At 38.6% G+C, this 23,152-nt stretch overlaps 1 protein-coding gene across 5 annotated transcripts in view; it reads right to left on the bottom strand.

Moving 5' to 3' along the window:
* The window catches only part of kcnab2a (potassium voltage-gated channel subfamily A regulatory beta subunit 2a), a 64,680-nt gene that overhangs the window by 26,928 nt on the left and 14,600 nt on the right, over positions 1-23,152 (bottom strand). The window contains exon 1 of one of the 5 annotated variants that reach the window (XM_015021548.1): positions 13,611-14,617. The exons of the other annotated variants lie outside the window; for them this stretch is intronic. Coding sequence (XP_014877034.1) covers positions 13,611-13,822 — 212 coding nt within the window. The 5' untranslated portion in view covers positions 13,823-14,617. Of the gene's footprint in view, positions 1-13,610; positions 14,618-23,152 lie in introns of those variants that run through there. 5 annotated transcript variants of the gene reach the window in all.

The raw sequence follows: 23,152 nt of genomic DNA on the forward strand, positions 1-23,152 counted from the left end.
GTTCAGTCCTGTTTCCCTGAGTCTCTGTCCTGTCCTCCCCGTTGATTGCTCCCCAGGTGTGTCTCATTCCCTTGATTACCCCGTGTGTATTTAAACCCTCCTGTTGTCTGTGTTCCTCGTCGGGTCCTTGTCGTCGTCGTCATTCGTCACTCGCCAGTAGAACTGTAAAGTCCTGGTTTGTAGTTGTTCCGTCTAGTCCGTATTGTCAGTTGCTACCGGTATTTAGCTGCGTGCTTGTTCCTGCCGTGCTGCCTGCCTTGGACTGTTTGTGTGCTTTGTTATTATTAAATCACCATCAACAACCCCACTTCATGACAATGTCTTATACTTGGGTCACTGTATGCAGAGTAGAACAAAAAAAAAAGAATAATATTCTGCACAATAAGCACATTTTCTAACATAATATTTAGAAGGTATATCCTATATTTTCTGTTCAATCTAAGCATCAAATCAAAATACATAAATGACAGTTTTAACAGTTATAAACGCCATGATAAATGCGTTGAATTATTTTCTGATAAGAACAAATATTAAAATACAAACTATTAGTTTTACAATTGGCGATATATATATTTTTTTTACGTTTTGAAAATCAGATTCTGGCACATTCACTCGGCAAACATCCATAAGCAGCTTTATGCAGCGGGTTTTATTTTGAATTTTTAAATAAAACTCAGGTGAAAGTTTGTACAAGTAAGATTTGTTTTGCTATTCCCTTATTTCAAGTTGAATTCAAAACTACCACTCCAATGAAACATCATGGAACCCTTCACATAAACACATTTGCATGAAAAGAAATGCAGATCAATTGAAATCAGGAGGTCAGCAGCCAGAATAAACCAGAACTGGGCATTGCTCATTGCTCATTTCTCGGAACTAATCAGTGGCAGCTGATTCACAAGCCGGGAGACTAGATGAAGTGCACAAAGTATAAAAAAAAATAAAAAAATAAAAAAAAGAACTCATCCCAGACAATCTAATGAAGACACCAGGATACACAGTTCTGCCCTTACAATTACTCCCATTTAAGGATGTCCTTTCATGGGTGCATTGTTCTCTTGGACATTTGATTGGGACGGTCTTGGTTACTGCTTTGTACTGCAGCAGTGGCCCTTTGCTATGGTGGGGTCAGGTTCCAGCTGAGGCTCAGCAGAGAGGAGCCCTCACAGTAAAGCCGTCCCTCTGACGGCCATCTCAATACGAAGGGAGTAACTGCTGTACACTAGTACAAAAAGTTAAGTACTTCCAAATTTTTACATCTTACACAGTTTTATCGTTTTTTGTTGTTTTCTTTTTTAAATCACTCTTCTTGTAAATGGTTACTTAATAATTTTGTAAACATAAGGTTGTTTATTTGAAGCAGAATTGTACAAAACAGGAAACTTACTAAGAGGTGTTTGAAATGAGCAGATCTGAAATTAAAACTTAACATCTCAAGACACAATGAATGAAATAAAGTGATGAAAGTTTAAATTATATATGCAACTTAATATCTCATGAATGGTTCGTGCATATCCATTTAGTTGTGAATTCAAACCTTGGCTCAAACGCAGGTAAGCAAGCGGAGCAGGAGTTTGCCAGGCTGCAGAGTGTGCTCTCCACCTTACTTTCTCTAGTTGGTTTGGACAACGATATGGAGCTAATTCGCATCTGTTGTTGGTTCACAGCTAAGATGGACACACTCAGTGATTAAAAAAAGCTAATTCACAACTATGCATAAACCCTATTAATGATAACTTGATCAATCGGTTACCTGCCAAATCAAAATGTAATAACTCCAATAGATCAGCTAATCTGGTCTATTGTTCTACAGACAAAACAGATCAGCTCAAAAACAGCTGACAATTTAATTAATACTACCGACCTGAACGTTTATCAAGTAATAATAATAAAAAAAATAAATAAAATTAAAAAAATATATTTTTCTTGGAGTATTTTCAGTCCCTTAAATCTTCTCCACAGATGAGAAGCATTGCAGATCTTAGATTAATATCACTCTTACTATTCATACACCCTGACTGCACAGATGAGACGTGTGATGCCTCAAGTGGCCAAAGACAGCCGAAGCATTTCTACGAAAGGAAAATGTGATGGGGGCCATTTTCATTAGATCTTGGATCTATTTCACTACTGGGATAAACGCATTCAGTCACTAAGAGATTAATTGGTCCGTGACTTTATAAGCACAATATTCCTGAGTGAATTATTGAATACTTTTCAGCTCCCATTACTTTAGTGATAATCTCAGCCCACTACTGCACTTCAGAGCAATCATTTGTATGAAGTGATGACTGCATATTTATATCAAGCATGGATCTGCAGCTCTACAAATGAAAGTGTGCTCTAGTGAGAGCTAAAGGCCACAAGTCGTGCAGCTGTAGTCTTACAGAGGATGTGTGGATGTCGGGATGAAAAACGAGCAAACGTTAACGAAGCCGGAACACGTGGAGGGATAAGTTCACCAATAACCAACTGAAGTATGAATAAAACCTCGTCTGTGGCCCTAACCTACAAAGGTAACCCTCTTTTTGAATGAGTTTTATTCAATTCGGATTAATGCAACAGAGAGAAGAAAAGACAACTAAAACGTTTTGGTGACATCAGAAAATTGTCTTCTCACAAGGATAATTACAACTAGACACAATTAGCTGTGAATACATTAAAATGTTAAAATGTCATTGTTGTTTGCTTCTGTTTTTAAATGAAAAGCAATCTTCAGCTTTCCACCTTGAGGCTTTAATCGCATCTCTCTGTTGGGTGACCTTCTTTTGTAGCTGCGGACAAAAAGACTTTGTTCTCCGTCAGATCAAAGCCCAATTTGGATTTGTAAGTGTCAGATTTGACTGGAGGAGAATGAATAAGGAGATTCTTTCCAGAGTTGAATTGAGAAGAATAATTTTACATTTTTGGAAATATGCTAATCCTCCTCTGAATGGAGGCTTAGATTGATACCTCTCTGTGTCGGTGCGCCGTAGAGGAAGCTGTTGAAAAGGAAAGAAAATAGATTTGCAACCCATTAAATAACTAACTGTAAGACATTTGACTGTATGCTTCGAAAGTGAAGAAAATACCAGTTTTATTCTTCAGTGAGAAACTTGGACAGTTTCATGTTTTTAAACGGGTGTTGGAAAGTATTTGCTGCATGAGTAGTCAGCGTGTTATCAGCAGCAGGCAGTAGTCAGAGCGCTGTCGGTTCGGAAAATGAGGAAAAATCCAAGTTGGGGAAGAAAGCACCACCAGGAACGGCAGCAACAGGATAACTTATGTATCACACAACCTCCACAGTTACAGAAAGGTTAGACCAATTCAGAGCTTTTAGCACATTGTCAGAAAAGGACTCAGTTTGTCACCACTTTGTTCTCTGAAGAATGCGTTGCTACGTGTCACTGGTTGCACGCTGGGTTCGAAGAGTGTCTCGCCACTGATCAGTTGTAGCTGAAATTTCACATGATCTATTCCCCAAATAATAAAAGTTGGAAAAAGACTTCAGAAAAAAAAAATAAATAAAAATCAGCCCACTGATTGATCGTTCTGTGTACAGTTTTTTTTTTTTTTTAATTTGTTTATTTTTCAAAGTGTCCGTAGATTACATTTGTTGTCAGCTGGTGCTATTGAAATAAAGCTGATTTGATGAGATGTCAAATGTGATTTAATTTGGTGGAAATAAACAGCTTCATATCAACAGAAGCCACAAAGAGACTGGCATTAAAGCATTTTATTACAGCTGTCAGTGACAGTTTGAATTATGTTTTTTTCTTTAATCATTAGCAGATTGAAGATTTAGACATTTTTTATTTATTTATTTATTTTAAAGAGACACTGTTTTGACTGGGAATCTTTTACTGTATGTTGCAGAATAACAAAACAGGAATCTCCAAGTGTGACAAATTTGCTGTTCTGATACACAATACTGTAGATAGTTGTTTTGATAAATACAGAATTATTTATGCCAATAAATCTGCGTTTATTGCCATAAATATAAATTAACGGTCTTTACAGATTGCACTTCTGCTGCAGGTCCTGAATCTAGTCCCTTTTTGTTATATCTCTGTTATTTGTAAACTATTTTTTTGTGTTTGAGTTCTATTTAATCAAATTCAAAGCACTCTGAAAGTCAGATAAAATAAAAATACAAAGTCTAAATATATAAATGTCAGAGATTTGCATATAACATTTTAACTGTATACGTCAAATGCACCTCTAGCATGTCAGAAAATTCAATATTGCTCCTCTAAGTCAAACCTAGTATTATAAACTCAACACCTGATTAGTGATTCATGTTTGGCTGCGCTACTGATGGCACCCTTCCTCCTTGATGAGGGAATCTCTGGATGAGAGTTTGTTTATGATTCACTCAGACATTAATACAGACCAGGGCTGTATTTGAGCAGGGCTGTAATTGCTCAGATAAGTGTTCAGGTACGATTAGAACTTACTTTATTTGTAATTATCACATAAAATGGCGCCGTGTGCAAATAACCAAGGCATTTACAGGCAAGAAGAAGAAAAGAAAGTCAAAGTTTTTCTCTCGGTAATGCCCATTATACTGCCACTGTCTACATGTTTACTCTGGAAGCTGTTCTGCCATTGTGTGTTTGGCTGTTTGGCATTAAAGCTAAATTTAACAAATGTTGTCTAATTAGTAATTTAATTTAATATACAATGGAAAAGACAGCACTGGCTTTAGGTTTCTCAACAAAAAAAGGCACAACAATAAATAAAGCTTTCCTGATTGCACACGCCTCCTGATTTAACTTTTTATTTTAATCTTTTCTGACAGGATATTGAATATATTGTAAACAAGTAATCTGAGAAGGATCCCTTGATTCAAGAAGCTGAAAAGGGAGACTCTTCCAGATTTTAGGTGTTTACGGACAGAAATAATTAAATTAAATCAATGAAGAGATGTTGACACATCTTTTAAAAAAACAAACCATTGGAGATGTTTTTCCAGAGAAGAAAAAGTTGATGAAAAAATAATGAGCTGGACACCACCAGTTCAGATCAAACTGGTGCCATCTGTCTAATTAAGAAAATGTTTTGGTTAAATGTTTGCAACACACATCCCTGAGCATGATGTCGTCTCTTACTGAAGCTCTGCTGCTTTAGAGTAGTCTCATCTCAATTTGTTCTCATTTTTCCCCCTTCAATCACTCCGTTGCACATTATGTAGAATCAGTCTGAGGATTTAGGTTTCCTCATAAACACATCAAAGTACTGTTCTGTGACCGGTCAACGCATGCCAGATGAAGTTAATCTGTCATAATGTAAACAGACACATGGCAAAAGAAGCAACTTTAACCTAAAGCATCCTGATGATATAGGTACAGAACAGGTGGATATAAATGAATTCACTTGAAGGTAACGAAATGGTCAGTTTGAGATGTTGACAAGATGCTTAGCCCTGAAAACATTTGCACTTACAAAGTATATTTTCCTTAATTTTATTGTTTCATTTCGTTTATCTTAAGAGGTTCTACTTAGACTCACATTTCAGCTCTTTAAATCACTTTAAGAACTTTCTTCAGTAAGTTACCTGTCTTTCCAATTCTGCTTCAAATAAAGAAGTTTATGTTGACCAGATTGTAAATAAATAATTTACAAGTCAATACTGCCTTTCTATGAGAGTGATTTACAAATAAAGTTAAATTGTAAACCTGCAATGTTAAGCGCAATGCCTGTTAAAAATGTAGGTTCTCCTGACTTTTGTGGTGATGTGCTTCATAAAAACAGTTGATTGAAGCAGCGCCACCAGTGCAAAACGGTATTCTGCAGGCCTGTTTCCTCCATGTCATATTTCATTGATGCAGCAATTTATGAAAAAGGGATTAAAAAACCCAATAAATATGAAGTACATGAACATACAATTCAGTGGATCAAAATTTCTGTGTTTAAATCCCTTATTATTTGTTCTGATGCAAGGCTTTTATTTTCAAAGAAACTGATTATAGAGTATTTATCGACTGTATGCCATAATTATCAAAATGAAACAAGCTCTTTTAATATACCCCCCATGCATTTTAGTAAATGAGTTTCATTTCCTTGAATTCTTGAAATAAATCAACTTTGATTAAATTCTAATTCATTAAGAGGCACCTGTAATCTCACCAGATTTTCACCGAATCAAGAACAGGTGCCTTTTGACAGCAGAGTTAATAAATGGAAGAAGCTATTTCTACAGCTTTAATGAAACTAACATGCAGAAAAACAGAGAAAGAGAGAGAGAGAGAGAGAGAGAGAGAGGGAAAGCAACACACACATGCAAACAGAGGCTCTAATTAAACTTTATCAGTGAGGCGAAAAGAGAACAGCTGTCTTCTTCTTCAACATAAACACAAGTATCTCTCACATGCTTAAAGAAACAGAGGAAACATATTTCATCTTCCTCCTCCCAAAGCAAACAAATTCTCACCGTGCTCTGTGCAACACAAGCCTACGTTAGCTAGATTATTCGTCAGTTTCTTCCAACACCCCCAGAGAAAAGATGGCTGAGGCGTCCGCATTACAGATGGTACCTAAAAAATGTTTGTGACCTCAAGTCTCTGCTTTGAGTCTACAAACTAACCTCTCATAATCTGTAAGTGCGTTCTGTTGGACTTCCAGGGTCTGTTTGTGATTTATATCTGAATTGGGGGGGGGAACTGGCTCCCTGATGAGAGCCCTCAGAATGCAGGAGAAATGTCCCAGCATGCACCCACACTCATGACGCCCCAAAGCTCACACGCCCACAGCTTCTGTCAGCGGAGCCTGAGCGATGAGCAATTATGCATTTGGGTAACAATAATAATAAAAAAGGCAATATTCTTAAAAAATCCCAAACAAAACACAAATGTGATCCAAACTGAGCTCCATCACCTCGTCTTCAGCTCTGCTATGGCAACCAGTAACATTAAAGATCCACAGCACTAATTAATAACCAAATGTGCAAAGTCCTTGTTTGTAAATCTTGTCACTTTTTCCTTCTTGTCGTTTCTGCCATCTGTTTTCTCAGGTGACTTCAAGGTGGACTGAACAACAATAACCACAGAGAACTGATTTTTATTTATTTATTTATTTATTTTGGCTTTGCTTTTAAAAAATGATAAACGCCAACTCTAAGCAGCACAGCGGTAAGATTTAAATGCCAGCCGCTTACACAAGCCCTCCAGAGGCCATCCACTGTTACTGGGGCTCAATGTCAACTCTGAAGGTAAAAGTGGACATCATGAGATGAGGAATCTTAAGGCGACTTACTAGTAGATTTACACCAGAACAGGTGGTGAGTCAGCTATGACTTAGTCGGGCCTCCAGTAAGCAAGCGACTGCAACAGAGCAGAAGTGTTTTATAGCTGATGAAGTCTTTGCTGAAGAAATGAAAACCCTTGGGGAACAAGACTTTATTTTGCAGGATGCATAGACAAGTATTAGGGAAAGTCCATTTTGTAAAGTCCATTTTGTAATGGACTTTGGAGCCTGAAGGCTTCATTTTGCACCTATCAAATGTCGATTTAAAACTGTTGGGAGGGCGTTGTGTTCATAACTTTGAACACCATAGCTTCAAAATTATTTTTCTATATTCTGCTGCACGAAATTGTGGTTTTTAAGAACTCACTAAATAATTCATATATAGGTCACTTAGGGCTAAATTAAGTGTATTAATCTCTTATTGCATTAGAGTCAACAGGCAAAATGGGAATCAGAACTAATAATCTTTTACTTGTTTCAAAATGATCATGACGTTGCTAAGAGCAACAATGGGCGCTAACATGACCTGCTTCATTGGACCACTCCTGAGTTGCTGTCTCCGTTTCTCACTTATTCAGTGATATAATTGAGTCACAATATTTTCATTCATGTGGGTAAAACACACTATGTGTGAATATTATTGATGACACAGAGCTACTACTACTGTGGTTTTGAAATGGCTAATTAGCCATGTTCTATTAGCATCACATTGATCTCTGTGTGTGTTTTCCTTCCAGTTTGGTTCATGGAGTTAAGTATTTCTGCAGGTCGATATCTCCTGAATTGCATGTTCAATGTACCGATAAACCGATGGGGGAGCTCGAAATGATCAAAAAGAGACGGAAACTTTAAGTGAATCCTCGAAGGGTTGTGATACCGTTTGCTCTGCTGCACTTGACTGTTCAGGTCATTCTCCATAACAGTGGAGGACCACTTCAGCCTGGTTGGGGGTCGCCACAGCAAGGTTGCAAGAAAGGTAACATAACATGCATCGTATGCAACAAATCACTGTCTACCTTGATCTGCATTTCAATGTTGCTATTTTCCTTAAAATGTAATGATTGTTACTGGTTTTCTCAATTATTGGCTGTATGGTACTCTTTTGTGACTTTGTATTTTGGGGTTTTTTTTGTATTATGTAAAACTCTCTGAACTGCCTTGACGATGAAATGTGCTATACAAATGAACTTGACTTGACTTAAAGATGGACAAGAAGCTGAGTACAGAGAGTTGATGGAACGCTTTGTCTCTTGGTGAGGAGAACAATCATGTCATCTTAAAAGTGAACAAAACAAAAGAGGACTAAAGACTTTAAAAGACAGGGTTAGGTCAAACACTATTCTCATCATGAAAAATGAAATGGAGGTGGTTGAGGTGTATAAATACCTCTGTGTTTGCTTGGACAACAGTGGAGGGACAGAGCAGACTTTATGCAGATCTTCTACAATATTTTTGAGAAGATTGTAACCCCTTCTGTCATCATCTGTTGGGTTAGCCGCTTCAGAGGCAGGGACTTTAAAAAGCTGAAAAACCTGATGAAGAAGGCTGGTTCTATTACAGGGATGACTGTGGAACGTCTGGAGATGATGAAAAATTCTTCATAAAAATCAATAAAATTATGGACAATCCTGAGCATCCTCTTCAAGAGACTGTTGTACAACAGCAGAGTGGTTTATCAGTCAGAGGCTTCTTCAGAAATCCTCTACAGCGGATCCTTCCACAATCATCACCATCTACAATAACTCTGCAAAGAACCTTGAATAATATGAGTTACAAAAACATTTAATTTTCCATTCGAAATTGATAAAGTATTGTTAAACTGCATTTAATTGTTGCTTCTTGTTTGTCTTTTAGGAGGTGAAGGAATTGGCCGGCCATGTTGTATTTGCTGGTCATGTAACAGTGATGCAATGCAGGATTGAGGATGTTTAACTAGGCAGAGAAAGAACGTCAGAGGTGTGGTCAAAAAGGTGAAATCAGATAAATCATTGGCAAATAACAGTTAATGGCCATATCAGCAATGTTAATATTGAATATGAATTCCAGTGCAGATTCTGATATTGGTGCATCCCTAACATTTACCAATCAATGATGTGGGATTTGCAACATGCATGTCAAGACATCCCAAATCTTTCCTGCACCAATGTTTCAGAATAAAGTGAAATATGAATATCAGCAGAACAGAAGGTAAGTGGCACCTGACCTCTAACACAAGCAGAATGAACACTTCCAACATACGGCTTTCACCGAATATACCGTGGTGTCTTGTTTCCGTTCCCAGTTGTTAACCACAGCAGTTTGAGGTGAATCCTTCAAACTTTTGTGTGCACAAAGCACAAAAATGGCAGCCCAGCTGGAATTCAATACATATTCCAGCTCTTGTAACTCAGCAGGACTTTGGAGATTTGCTGCATCTTAGCAAATAAAACTCTCCCCATCAGCAGGGTTTGGCTGACTGAACGAAGGCTAATACCAGAATGAACTGCCTCACCTGCACTGCTCTCCCAATCTCACAGACATCCCCTGACAAAGGCTGCTTTACATAATCACAAGCCATTTAGTGTGGATCATTAATTCAGTCCAGAATGAAGGCATTTATTCATTCCTTGGAAGAGGATGACGATTCACAGTCAAGCTTGGTGATTTTACCCAGTCGTATCAGTCAGATGCAGAGTTCCATTTAAAAACGGCTGGCAGGCCAATAAAGCTGCCGCGATTCCTCCATGCCGTGAAAAGACGTTCACTTTGATGATTTTGGTGGCCTTGCCGAGTAAGGTCACTCCCAAACTAACCTGAAATCAAACTCGGAGATGCAGACGGGTCAAACTCGAGGCTGCCATTCAAGGAGAAGGCGAGGATTTTATGCAAATGAGTCTGATTTGAATTTCACAGCGATTGTGCAGAGGGGGATAATCAGGGAAAGTTTTTGGCGGGTGGATAATACAGCTTTACTGTATTCTTTTGGGGCACGGTTTTAAAACCACAAACCTCTTCAGCTGTCTAAATAGAGAAATGAGAAACTCCTTCTCCTTTTAGCAAAGAGAGGCGGGGAAAATCCTAAAGATGGAAAGAGAAATGGACGGCCATGTTAAAGGGCTTGCAAGCTTCAACTCCGAGAGGCACGCTTGAGAGATTCACAGTGACACGAGCATAGATCACTTCATCCTACTGTACTTCCTCTTGGGCATTGTGAATACACCAGCAATCTCCCCTTCCGTTTCCTTTTCCTTCCCGTTTCTTCCAAACAAAACCCCAGACTTTATGCCCTGCCCTCTGCACAGGAACGTTTGGGGCTTCCCGCCGCATCACGGTGCGCATTTCCTTTGATTTACATCACATACGAGTTTACAAGAACACGTCCAGTCGTGTACTTCGCAACACACTGCGAGAGCACAAGAACACAAAAAGCCGCTGGCCCCTGAACTGCAAATGATTTTTCTCATTCAATATCATTAGACTCAATGATGACAGAGAGACAACACGAGGAGGTTGCCGCCAGCAAATTACATGCGGAAGACTGTGATGTGGCTGCAGACAGTAGCGCCGGAGATGGGTCATACGGTTCAACAAATCAACCTCAAATCAACCCTCACGTTATTTTCACTGTGCTTAATACTTGGAGAGGCACAACTTGACACCAAACAGTAAAAGTTTTCAATTCCACACAAAAGCCCCATCCACATATTTCTGGTAAAAGAACCGATTGAGTTTGTTGGTGTCTAATTCAAAGAATTGTTGTACAGCTTGACACACAAAACCAAGTATCAGTACAGCATACGTGACCCTGTCGGACCTTTTGGCAGTGCATACAAATTGCATGTTGACTAGAATCTGACAATTTTCAGCTTGATTTGCTCGTACCGTCGACCTGCCAGTTGGAAAAGTTGATCTTTTTTCAGTCAGTGAAATCAGTGCTTCCAGGTTTCTGCGACAACACTGGAGGGTAGATGCTGTTACTGACTGAAGAAAACTCAAAGTTAGCTATTCTCAGTATCGGTGACTAAATCGAAACTAGATAAAGCACAAAGACAAAGAAGATATAAAATATTTCTATAATATGTTGAGACATGTTTGCACTTTATTCAGAGAGAGCAAGACTTTTAGCACATAAAAGAAAGGTTCTGGTCCTAGCTACATTAATCACTAAAAAACATGCTGACGAAAAGGGTTGGGTCATATATTGCAAGTCATACAATTTTAATTCAAGAAATGCTTAGTTTGCTATATATATTACATATACACCTGAATACTTGAAGACTCAGGCACTCAGGTTTTCTTTGCCAGTGATATATTTAGTGTAGCTTGTTTATCAGGCAACAGACAATGTTTTTAGAGGGGCTTCAACAAAACCTGGTAAAATTTTTCTCAAACAGATGCTGCAGAGTGCCGCTTCTTCAGTAAAACCATGCTGTTGAGATGAAAATAATACATTTCCTTTTTTCCCCCCAGAAGCTGGATAAACTGCTGACTATCTGGGTTCTGTGTTTGCAATGAGCCCAAAGCAGAAACACATCACCACTGTTCGGTTGGGCATTTGTCACAGGTCATATTGTCACCAATGCTTCCACATATTGCATGTTTTGCTAAACATGGGGAGCCTTGCTAAAGACAGTTTACAATCTCAATTTTACAATCTTCTAAATTCATGTTGTATAGTGATATCTCTCCCTACAGCGTTGCCAGATTATGCCTGCTCCAATACCCCTAGTTACTAATGTGGCTAATACATTTTCTCAGAGTTGATAGAGTAAAATTGGAATTGGCTAAAATCAGTCTAACCACATCACATTTTTACAATATCTGCAGATTAGAAATGAGCCACATAATTAATCTTTGCAACTAGTCTTTTTTTTTTAAATCAAAAGAGTAACAATAAATTATTGGCAATGAGAATTTTACTTTGATTGCACTTTATCAAAGCATTCTGGTAATGTATTTCATTTATCAGACATTAGATTGAATGGAAGGAAACACAAAGAACAGATGATTACAAAACAAGAAAGAAATTAGGAGCAAAAAGTGCTGCAACGCTGACACAGTATTAGTGGCCAGCTTGTTACAAACCACAGTGTACTTTAACACAGAGCCCTCGATCATTAGCTCTCTGCCACTGCTCTGTCTGACACGCACTACTCAGAGCTTTAAGTGTGCATTTGAAGAGATCTTCATTCTTATTCATCTCTTCCTCATGCAGCATTCGCGTAATAGCCGAGCTCATTTAAATAATTCACCATGCAAATGTGAGGCATTTGCAAATTTGATAGAAAATGCATGTGTGCAATAAATATTTGCCAAAATAGCTAAATTATTAACTGTTAAATTAAATTCTGTCATTCTTCCTTTCGCTGATGCTTCATGTTGACTAAAAGGGCTTAGAAACTGTCAGAACTAAAATAAAAACCTCGTCAAAATGGAGGCAACAGAACTGCAAAAATACTAGAACTGCACCAATCTGGCTTTTTCTTTTTGGCCAATACTGATTTTCTTTTCTGTCTTTCACTTGAACTGATTGGGTAATTCTGAATTTGGACTTTTTCTATTACTTCAAAGCATGTCATGTACAAAAAAGAATAATTTGTGTTGAAGGTTACTTTGCTAGGGGAGGGGCAGAAACAAAAAATGAAGGAATCAAAAGCTTAAGCATCAACGCATATGTCCCACGACACAATCAAATTCTTATTAAGCTTGAAACAAGTGGAGAAGCAAGCAGTACTTTCTGATATTTTTCAATAAATATAAATATTTATTTTTCCCATCTTTTCTTGTGGGTTGTTGCAGAAAAAGCTCTTAAGGGAGTTTTTAGTTTTAATGCTTTAACGTATTGGAAGGATAAATCTCATCTGTGCTCCAAATGATTATTTTAATAAATTGGAGCACATCGCAAAAGTACACATTGACCGCCTGAAGGGTGAGATCCATAAATATATTGCAGATATAGCATATATATATAAAAGCAAATCATTGGGGAATATCCCAGGAGCGGTGTTTAATAAAACGGATGTAATGGAGTCGATTCTAAACGTGAAAAATGTCATCCTAAAAATCTGAGAATTTTCAATCATAAATATTGATTTATAGATATGAATGGGCCACAAAGTAGGTTTGTTTTTCGAGCACTTAAAAGTTGGTTAATGACAACTAAGATCAAATTTAATGTACACGGCTGAATTTACAAAGTGCACCATTGTAAGGGACAAAAGAAAAATAATTAAGGTAAAATCTTTTCTGGGAATGTTACTATGTCATCCTCTGCAGTCATTTTCAGATAGACGTTACAATTTTGACAATACGGCTTATCAAGATTAACATAAGCGGCAAACTGAAAAATACAACAGATCCAAAATATCAAAGAAATGTGGCTGTGGAACGTCTTCGGACATGCCTACCTATACTTCATGCCAGTCTTCACACTTTGCTCGCTGGAGGAGGGCACACTCTGAACTGAGAGTTGCCCGAGACTGCGAGCCACCATCGCCACCGCTCTGAACTTGCTGCGGGTTCCTGTGCTGGGGCTGTTGGCGTTCTGACGGTTCAGCCGGTCCTCTGTGTTGCGGCTCACCCCCCCACGGTGATCTGTGCACACTAATGACACCTGCATCCTGGCTTCTGGCTGAATTAAGGTCTTTTCTGATTAAATTCTTCTCTGAATAAAAACAGAAAAAAACTCCCCCGAGGCAGAGAGTGTGAGGACCCTCCCCAGAACGTGTAGTAATTGAGTCTGAAGGATGCTCCAAATCGAGGCGAACGCTGCGAGACCGTCAGTAATCCCTCCACGGTTTTTTTGCTCGCAAAGAGTGACGGATCACTGATCAGGTGGAAATCCTGTCCGAGAAAGTCCAAACCCCTGGACTACATTGTTGCTTTTTCCTCTGAGCTGGGACCAAGCAAAACTGCAATCACTGAGTTAGAGACATGAAGTCCAACTAAATGCGAAAAACAAAAATCAAAAGCGTTAAACTGTACATAATGAGCATAGAATTGTGTTCTTTTTGATTCATTCAATCGTCCTTCTGTTTAATGTGAAGATGAAGGAAAACTGTCGTAGTCCTGCAGCTTTCTCTAAAAGGAAAACAAACCAAAAAAACAAACAAAAAAAACCCTCTTGTAGCCAAGCCTTAAGAGTGGCAACGACTAGATCCACACAAAGAGATGGAGTGAATAAAACACGCCACACAGTTCCAGCAGCAGGTTTTCATCTCCAAGTCCACCTTTACAGCCGCGCTGACTGATGAAAATTCTTCTGACTACAGTTGCACATCAGTAAAAAAAAAAAAAAATGTAAAAAAATAAGAACGGGGAAGGATTCATTTCCCAGCTTTTACTGTTGCCTGGATTAAACTTACATCTGTGTGCCTTGTGCTCAGCATAAAACGGCACGGAGCGCGCAGGCGAGGGATGGGAGGAGAGATGGAGGGCGCGGGGGAGGGAATACGGTGGGAGGGCTACGAGGATGAATATTCAGAGAGCCACAGCAGCGTGAGAGCACGGCACTGAAGTCCTGCGTGTTTACAGCTCCTCTCACAGAAGAGGTAGTGCATTTCTGCGCCCGTCTTTGTCCATCTGCTGCCCTGCAGTCAGTTCTCGTTCGGTTTATTGTGTCTGGAGAAAAAGACGGAGACTGAGTGCTTCAGTGGTCGGGACTTTGCAGTGGCGCTTGGCCCCAGAGAAGGGGACTCTCACATGGGTTTGTCCAACGGCCCGTGAAACAAATATTACGCAACTTTTGTTTGTGACAAAATGAAGGCAGGGGGATGAGTCTGAGATTATGCTGCTCTCTTTACGGGGTCTAAAACAAATTTCATGCGTTGACATGTTCCGTTTGATCACTAAATAAATAATTAGGGTGAAAAAAAGAAAAATTAAGTCATCTTGTATGAATAGGACAACAGATGAGTCTCACTAACAGTAATCTAATACTAGAGCTTATTTAATCTGGCCAGCTAGTCTGCCAAGGAGATAATTAAAAGTGATGCCATCAGGAGCAGACATGTACAGTTTAGTGAGCTCCATCAAAGGAGTAGAGCAAAGGGGAGGTTGCCACCTATTGTTGAAGCTACGACCTTTTGGTTTCCTGGACTTAAATAGAACCGTGAGGGGGGAGAGGAGGTTTAATTGAAGTGAAATAGGATTTCTGTCAGACGTAGTGTGGAAAAGCAGCCTGGCGTCTCGGACTCCCTCAAAAGATCTTTTTGCAAAGCTGACCAAAAGGAAAAGCTCTTGTTTTCACTATGATTCATTATGGTGGAAATTTCTACAAAAGATGAAACTGTGCCACAAACATATAACATTACGTCGTTAAAGAATTTGCCATCTAAGTAATAATTTCCTAACAAAAGACACTTTTTTATTACGTGAAAAACATAAACCGAGCCGAGCATTACAAACTATCGGAGGACGGTAACGCTAAACTGAAACTTAGAACAAACTTCAGCATCTATATGCAGAAAAGGAGTTGCAGCATTTCTCCTTGCAGGCGATTTACAAGCACATGTCTGTGTGTGCCGGGCGCGTTATTGATGAGAGTGTGCCTCTGCCTCCACGTAAACGTTAAACTGAAGATACATGCTCTAGACATCAAAACTCATCGATTAAGCTGAGCGGTTTCTGCATTCCCTGGTTCTGTTATTTGCGTGGGAGCCTGCTGCAGGCAGGGAACGACGGTGTGAGTTTGCAGGCGGCTACAGCAGAGATAAGATGTGTCGTTTGATTAATATGAGTGACAATTTTGTCGGCTGATGTGGTTAAACAGAAATAGAATCTGTAGTGGTTTGAACTCAGTTAAAGCAACAAAAGGAGAGATACAAAACCATGTAAATGGTCTAGAAACAAACAGCTTGCAAACTCTACATGATGATCAAGTCAAGCTCAAACTCCTTTACTAATCAATTTACTAATAGATGCATGAAGTCATGACTTCTATACATTTTCAGCATATCTTATGGAAATAAATTATGAATGAGCAAAAACTAGTTCAACATTTCTATGAACACGAATTAGTTCCGGTTTAACCTGTGTGAGTTGAACTGAGAAACAGTTTTGTTAAGGGTTAAATTCCACAGCAATGACTTTAATACAGTTTTAGTAATTATCTTGTGATTTTAGAACAGAGCTCGTCGCCTTTGGGCTTAATGTACAAATAGGAGCATGTTTGGAAATTAGCAGTTGCAGAAGAAAAACATGGAAGGAATCAATAGTCATCTTTGCAGAGTCACGTCTCTTACTTTTAGGCACGAGGAACCAATTTGGAGGCACTCGCTGAAACATCCGTGTCATTTCATTCAGGTCTACCCAATACATTTACCACTGATGCCGTGGAAAACTGATCCTTCAATTTACGCTTCTCTGCTGTGGAGCCCCCAAAGAGTCGTGACTTGGGATAAGTGCAAAGAAGTCGGCGGGGCCGGAGAGAAGAGCAAAGACTGCAGAGATGGAGCGTAAGCCCTGTGTTGTCCACCGCACTCGTAACAAGCCTGACAAAAAGCACACTCTAAGATGTGGAAATAAGTCAATGTCTAAACATCTAATAAAGGTAAGTATGTTTGAAAAGTATGAGGGCCGTTTTAATGATACACATTAGGGCTGAATCATTTTCTTCCTCCATCTCATTTATACTTGCAGAGACAATGTGGTTTTATTCGTCTCCGCTAGAAATTCTGCAGATTTATTGACGGGCACTCAAATCGATTCAAGCAAACATTACGAAACAGTCAAGTAATCCATCAGCTAAATGAACAAACTTTTATAACACATGGCTCTCTTTGGTATTTTGTACAGTTGATTTGTTCCCGCAGCTGCACTGCAAATCAACATTTACCGGTCCAGAAAAAATGATTAATGAACTGCAGGACACCACATGCAACTAGGCTTTGTAATTAATAAATACAAAAGAAGCTATTAACAGATTATGAAGCACATGCCAACAGAGTGCAGGGGGAAAAAAATGCTCATCCCAATGTACAAACTAGAAACATAAAGAGAAAATAAAGAGAAAAGATCATCACTGAATGATGCCATGATTTCTTCTCTTGAAGAAAAACTAAATTTCAAGTTTACAAGATTCCTGTGAAAAAATCTGGTAAAAAAAATAGTCTGAAAATGTCTTAAACTCTTTTTCTTTGACAGAAATAAAATACTTTGTCCAGGATAAATTGCCAGTCTGTTCAGTCTTTCATCTAAGACTATTTCCTTTCTTTAGGTCCCTTCAAAACATCCATCTAGAAATATTAGAAACAACAACTAGACAAAACAAACTCATATTCCAGAATGGTGACGTTCCAGGATCTAAAAATATCTGATGTTTATATGTTTATATATTTTGTGTTTATGGCTGCTATGTCAAAGTCTTTCTTATATGATTATTGTTCTTTTCGACATCGAAAAACTGATCATATATTTTCCTTTTGGTTAAGAAAACCTCAAACTCTTCATAAAGTCTTACATTTTAATCAACTTCATTGTTATTTGGAAAGAATACTTTCTTTTCCTAAAACTTTTTCTTTTAATAGAATCGATATTAACAGAAAGAGAAAATAATGTAATAATATGTGGAATAACTCAAGTTGTTTGTCCTTGTTTATTTCGTCTTTGATGCCATTATTCTGTAACAGCTTTTCATTTTTCTCAAAACCTTTCACTTTCAAAAACATACTACAGAGTCAAGGCCACGTTTCCTTACAACCAGCCCAGAATTGAAGTCCATTTTTACAAATGCTTACTTTTATTATCCTCTCCGTTCTTCAGCCAACGCTGTAGCAGGGATTTATTTTCTCAGCAGTTTTATTGAACAAATGCTGGCCTAAGCTTCAAGCCGCTTTGTGCTCGTTCTTTAAAATACATCACTGAACGTCCAGAATTAATTTCCTTTCACTGTTTGTCATGGGATAAATCAATCGTAACGGATGCTGAACCAGAAATAGGAATCAATCAAATGCTGCTATCAAATCTTTAATTTGTGATATTGTGCTCAGAAGGTGACACGTGCTGCTCTACAGTCAATAAAACACTGCTTTATTTTTCATAAACACCCCATCCTGTTAGGTCCAATAAATAACCTCATTAGCTGGTTAGTAAATCATCTCCCACCTATGAGCCAGGATCATTGTCTCTTCTCTGATCAAATGTCTGGCATCTAGTTACCTAAAAATCTTCTGATCCTCTAAAATCCCTCAGACTTCTCTTTCAGGGTGAGTGTTGAGGCCTGATAGGATTCCTTCATCTGATTCTATCTGTTGGGGGCTGAGATGAGAGAAAAACAGAAGATTTGCAGCAAAACCTTTTCCTTGTTCAGATCTGAAGTTGAGTAAAATCAATCATAATCAAAAGTACTCTTTTTGGGCGCTTACAGACCAACACAAAGATGAAAAACACGAACAGAAAATGAATAAATAAATAAAAAGCACTGCAGTAGAGAAACATCAGTTTTTGATAAACTTTCCTTATTCCCCCCGCTGAAGATAAAAAGGTGCAAAGTTTCTGAACATCTAGTCACTACTAAAGTCTAAAGTATTGTTTTTGCTCTGTTTCTCCTTGTAGGACCGGTCAGGAAAAGGCTCAACCCATCAATGATACCGAGCCGTAATGAGGCCCCGGGAGTTGTTCTGGTTGTACGGGACTTTCAGCTCGATACAAGTGACCTCTGCCACACCGCCTACATACTGCAGCTTGGAAACACATCGGAGGAGAGGAGAAGACTGCTGCTTTAATCAAAGGCTCCTGAGAGACTCTGCTGCGCACAGAACTACTGCTAGGTACCGTCACGAAAACTCATCCTCCACCACAGCTGCAGTATTAGCTCCTAAAATAGGAGTTCAATATAGAGAGCCTGAGCACAATCCAAACAATGTCCTGACTTTAAAAATTTGACATTCATTAACAGACTGAGTATGTGCCAAAAAGACAGTCTCAGTACCTCATTCTAGTCACATAAACTGGCCTCCAAGGGAGCTGCAGGCTAACACTGCCTGAGCTAACAACGGCTACATTTCCTCTACAGGGAGGGACAGTGATGTGAGGTGAGGGAAGTTCTCACAATACTGTAGTTTCTGATGGCATTTTTCTCCACAGTCATCCTCAGATCGATCCAAAAACTTCTTTCAGAGATCGTTCTCCTTAGGTCATTTCAAAATATGCATTTTGTTAAAAAAAAAAAAAAATAAATGTCCTGTTTGGTGTAATTGTTTTATTTTGATGAGATCTTAGACTCACTGGAAGGTCCAGCATCAAAACCAGACATATTTGACAAAAAATATAGCGCAATTAGAAAAAGAAACCCACAGTATGAAGCTGCCACTACCGCGTTTGACTGTAGGTATGGTGCTCTTTTAGAGACGCTATTGCTATTTTTGTGCCAAACATAAGTTTTGAAAATGTGGGAATTTAAGGAGATTTTAGCCAACCTTTGATATTTTCAGCTAAAGAAAAACATTCTTCCTTGTGACACTTTTCTTTATTACAGACAAAAGGGGGAAGAAAAAAAACCCAGTAGATTATTGCCACGTTTAGAAAGCAATAAGTTCTTGTCAGAAATTCCTGTCATGTTTAATCATTGTGTCACGGTACATACAGTAGCATAGATGTTTTTGCACCCTTCTCCTGACTGTTATGTTGGTAAAAGTATATTATTTTGATCCACTGCAAACAAGCAAATACCATTAGGCACCAGTTCATTACATAATATTAAGATTTACAATAAAAGATTGCAAGTTAGAGTACAATAAGTCTGAATAGTGAAACTGGACTAAAGAGGACTTCAGTAGAGCATTAAAATAATCAGAATAGTTTGAAGTTTAATTGAGTTTTACAGGATTTTTAATACAAAAAAAAGGGGATTTCTCTATATCACAACAATGTGGCTTTTTAACAGACTTCTTATATTTGTCTTACTTTTGATTATTAATTCACATAAACAGCTTCCTTTAAATGTAACTAGACCTCCTCCTTGGTACAAATTTAACTGTTAACCACTGTTAAATTTGCAGACCACAAAAAAATGGCCACAGCTGCCTCATATATAACTGTCACCCAGCTGTAAAATAGTTATTTAGAAACCATTTACTGAGTTGGGCTCACCAGCATTTGTGAGGATTTGAGTAACTCGCTTAAAAAATGGCATGCTTGAGATGCTGCAGTGGCGTTCAGGCAGAGGAGGGTGTGGATGCATGAGTGGGTGAAGGGGCTTAACTGAGTTAATGGAAAGAGATTTGAGGTCAGACAGACTGACGGTGTTGATCGACAGACGGGGTAATGTTTGTTTTTATGCCTCTGCAGGCTCCATCTAAGCAGTCCTTCGTGCTGACAGCACCATCACTCACGAGAATCTAATTATTGCAGGACAAAAATACATGTTTTATTTGTCTGTTTATATATTTTTTTTTATTAAAATCCAGAAACCTTAAAATATTTTGTTATTGACCATACATTTCAAAGTTTCAATGGTAATGTGTCAAAATGTCCCCGTTAGCCTGTCTGGAATTCAGTGGATTGTAATAAAACTTAGAAATAGGTAAGAAAGCCTCAAAGCTTCTGAGACACCGACAGATTTCGGATCAATTTCATATCAACTAATTCATGTAGTTTTTAATGTTTGTCTTCTTGGTGTTTCTGTGTTTGCTTGTGAATCATTTGTGGTAGTTTACTGGTAGTACATAGATAATAATTGCATTGTTGTTTTGTTTCCTTAAATTGAACATGCGAATGTGTTTAAGATTTCAAATCTCAAAAAAAAAAAAAAAAAACATCCTAAATCTCTTCATTATTCATTTAATATTTAATAGAGATTGCTTCCTGGAAATGAAAATGAGTCATTCCTAAATTAGATTTTTTGACAGCAGTGATGAGACCGATTTATGAATGCTAATAAAACTCAGCTGAGGCTAATATTGCCGAAGCGTCAACCAATACAACCCTAGTAATTGTAATCTGGAGGAGCTGGATTGAGGTTTAAATAATCCCATAAATGTTGAAAATTCAGTGCAGCTCTTTAATTACTCTGGGAATTCCTGCGGAAACAGTAGTGGGGAGAGTCTCAGGTCACATCTGTTGAGAGCGAGCGTTGCAACTCTTAACTCTCCAGTGAGCATGACAGATTCCCTGCAGACAGCAGGGCTCAGGAGGAGTGGGCTCTTCAGATGTCCCCACTGACGCATGCAGCGGAGCAAGAGAGCTGAGGCAATCAAATACGAGGAGAATAGGAAACCCCTACCCTTATGTAATAAGATCCTGATGAGGGTTTCTGTGTCGAGATTAGAAAATTCCTTCATTTTAGATATGAAATTACAGGGACTTTTGCATAAGCAACACTATCTACAGAGTGGTGAAGCACAGAAATAAATTTGTACTTTTGGATCGTGATTTGAACAACAAAGTGTGCTTAAATCACACGGGCCTGGTTTGCACGGCCGCAGGGTGCACACTCACTAATCTGAAGAGGAAGAAAAAGGAAGAATGAGAGGAGGAGAAAGAATAATGTGTCCTGTTCAAAGCAAACTCTCCCGCCTGCCTGTGTGCATTTGTCAAAGCCAAGGGAAATGTTCGCACAGAGTTTCTCTGCAAGGCACAAGTGTTTCCCATCACACGGAGCACCGCAGCGGAAAGACGAGGCGACCCAATATGCCGTGACCAGAAATGTGGGAATCAAACTTTATACAAATAATATTTACACCAATAAACTCAGACAGGATAGTTTGCATTGCAGTGACTTATTTAATCTATGCTCACGTGGGTTAAACCGATTCCATCACACAAAAGGTTCTGATTTACTCAGAGTTGCCAAATGATCTCGTCTGGCAGAGCACAGAAACAAGGCAGCTGCAACTTGGCTGCATAGACGTGACTAAATCAGTTTCTCAACAGCATGCAAGGAAAAAAAAACCTTGACGAAAGGCACAATAAAAATAAACATTCCTTACAGGTTTATTAGACACAATCACTGACACAATTCGAAATAGTCCCGGGTTTTTATCACAACAGCACCTGTGTTAAAATGAAGACCCAGTTTAGATGCAATTCTGGAAGACCGGTCGACTGTGAAACTGAAAATAATTTCCCTCTGCATTAAATGTGCAGCACTCACAAAACCACAGAAAACTCTGAAAAGCCTCAGAGGGATTTCTTCGCCGGAACGGCTTCGGACTTGTAGATAAGAAGCGCTTCAGTTAAGTACAATTTAACTGCACAGCCTCAGAAACACAAGTGTAACATTTAAGTTCTGGATCTATTGTAGCTTAGAGGACATTTAACACTAATGCAGCATATTAAGTACAATAGAAAGCTCATTTAGTATGGTAAAAGAGAAAGTTCTGAACATAATAATGCTCAGAGTGATTTTTTTTAGCATCTACAAGGCTTCTGGAAACAAATAAGGCAGACGCTGCAGCCTCTTTCAGACATGCTTTCCATTATTTAGAAGGCAACAGCACATGTTGGGCTGATGCAAGCAGACTCAATCAGACCCAGAAACATTTAGTCATTCCTTTAAAACTTGTTGGAAAATAAAAAAAAATAAAAAGATCAGACGAGCTGCGCACAGGATTTAATATGGTTTCAGATCGTTAAAGCCAAATTACAAACACAAAAGTAAAATTCTCAGCGAAACGTACAAGAGAAAAATGCAGAACAGCTGCAGGATGGTCATCTTCCTGTTCCTGATCAATAAGTTTAGCATCTTCCACCACTGAGGATCTCAAGAGCCCGATATGTAAGGCGTACCATCACGGCCGCAAAATCAGATTAGGTAAAGAGTAAAGGACTTTTGAAATGTCTGCTATGAATAGCAAACGCAGCACAGAGATTCCCTCGGATATTTCTAGGCCTTTTTGTATAAAAGAGTACAGCAAAATAAAATAAAACATGTCTAAAACTTTCTAGTGCCATTAATATTAGGTTCTGAAAAAGGGCTTTAACAAGAAGCCACAATTATAAAACACAAAAT

This window comes from Poecilia latipinna, unplaced genomic scaffold (assembly GCF_001443285.1).
Source record: "Poecilia latipinna isolate Pla-1442-1.1 unplaced genomic scaffold, P_latipinna-1.0 Scaffold2805, whole genome shotgun sequence".
Classification (NCBI taxonomy): domain Eukaryota; kingdom Metazoa; phylum Chordata; class Actinopteri; order Cyprinodontiformes; family Poeciliidae; genus Poecilia; species Poecilia latipinna.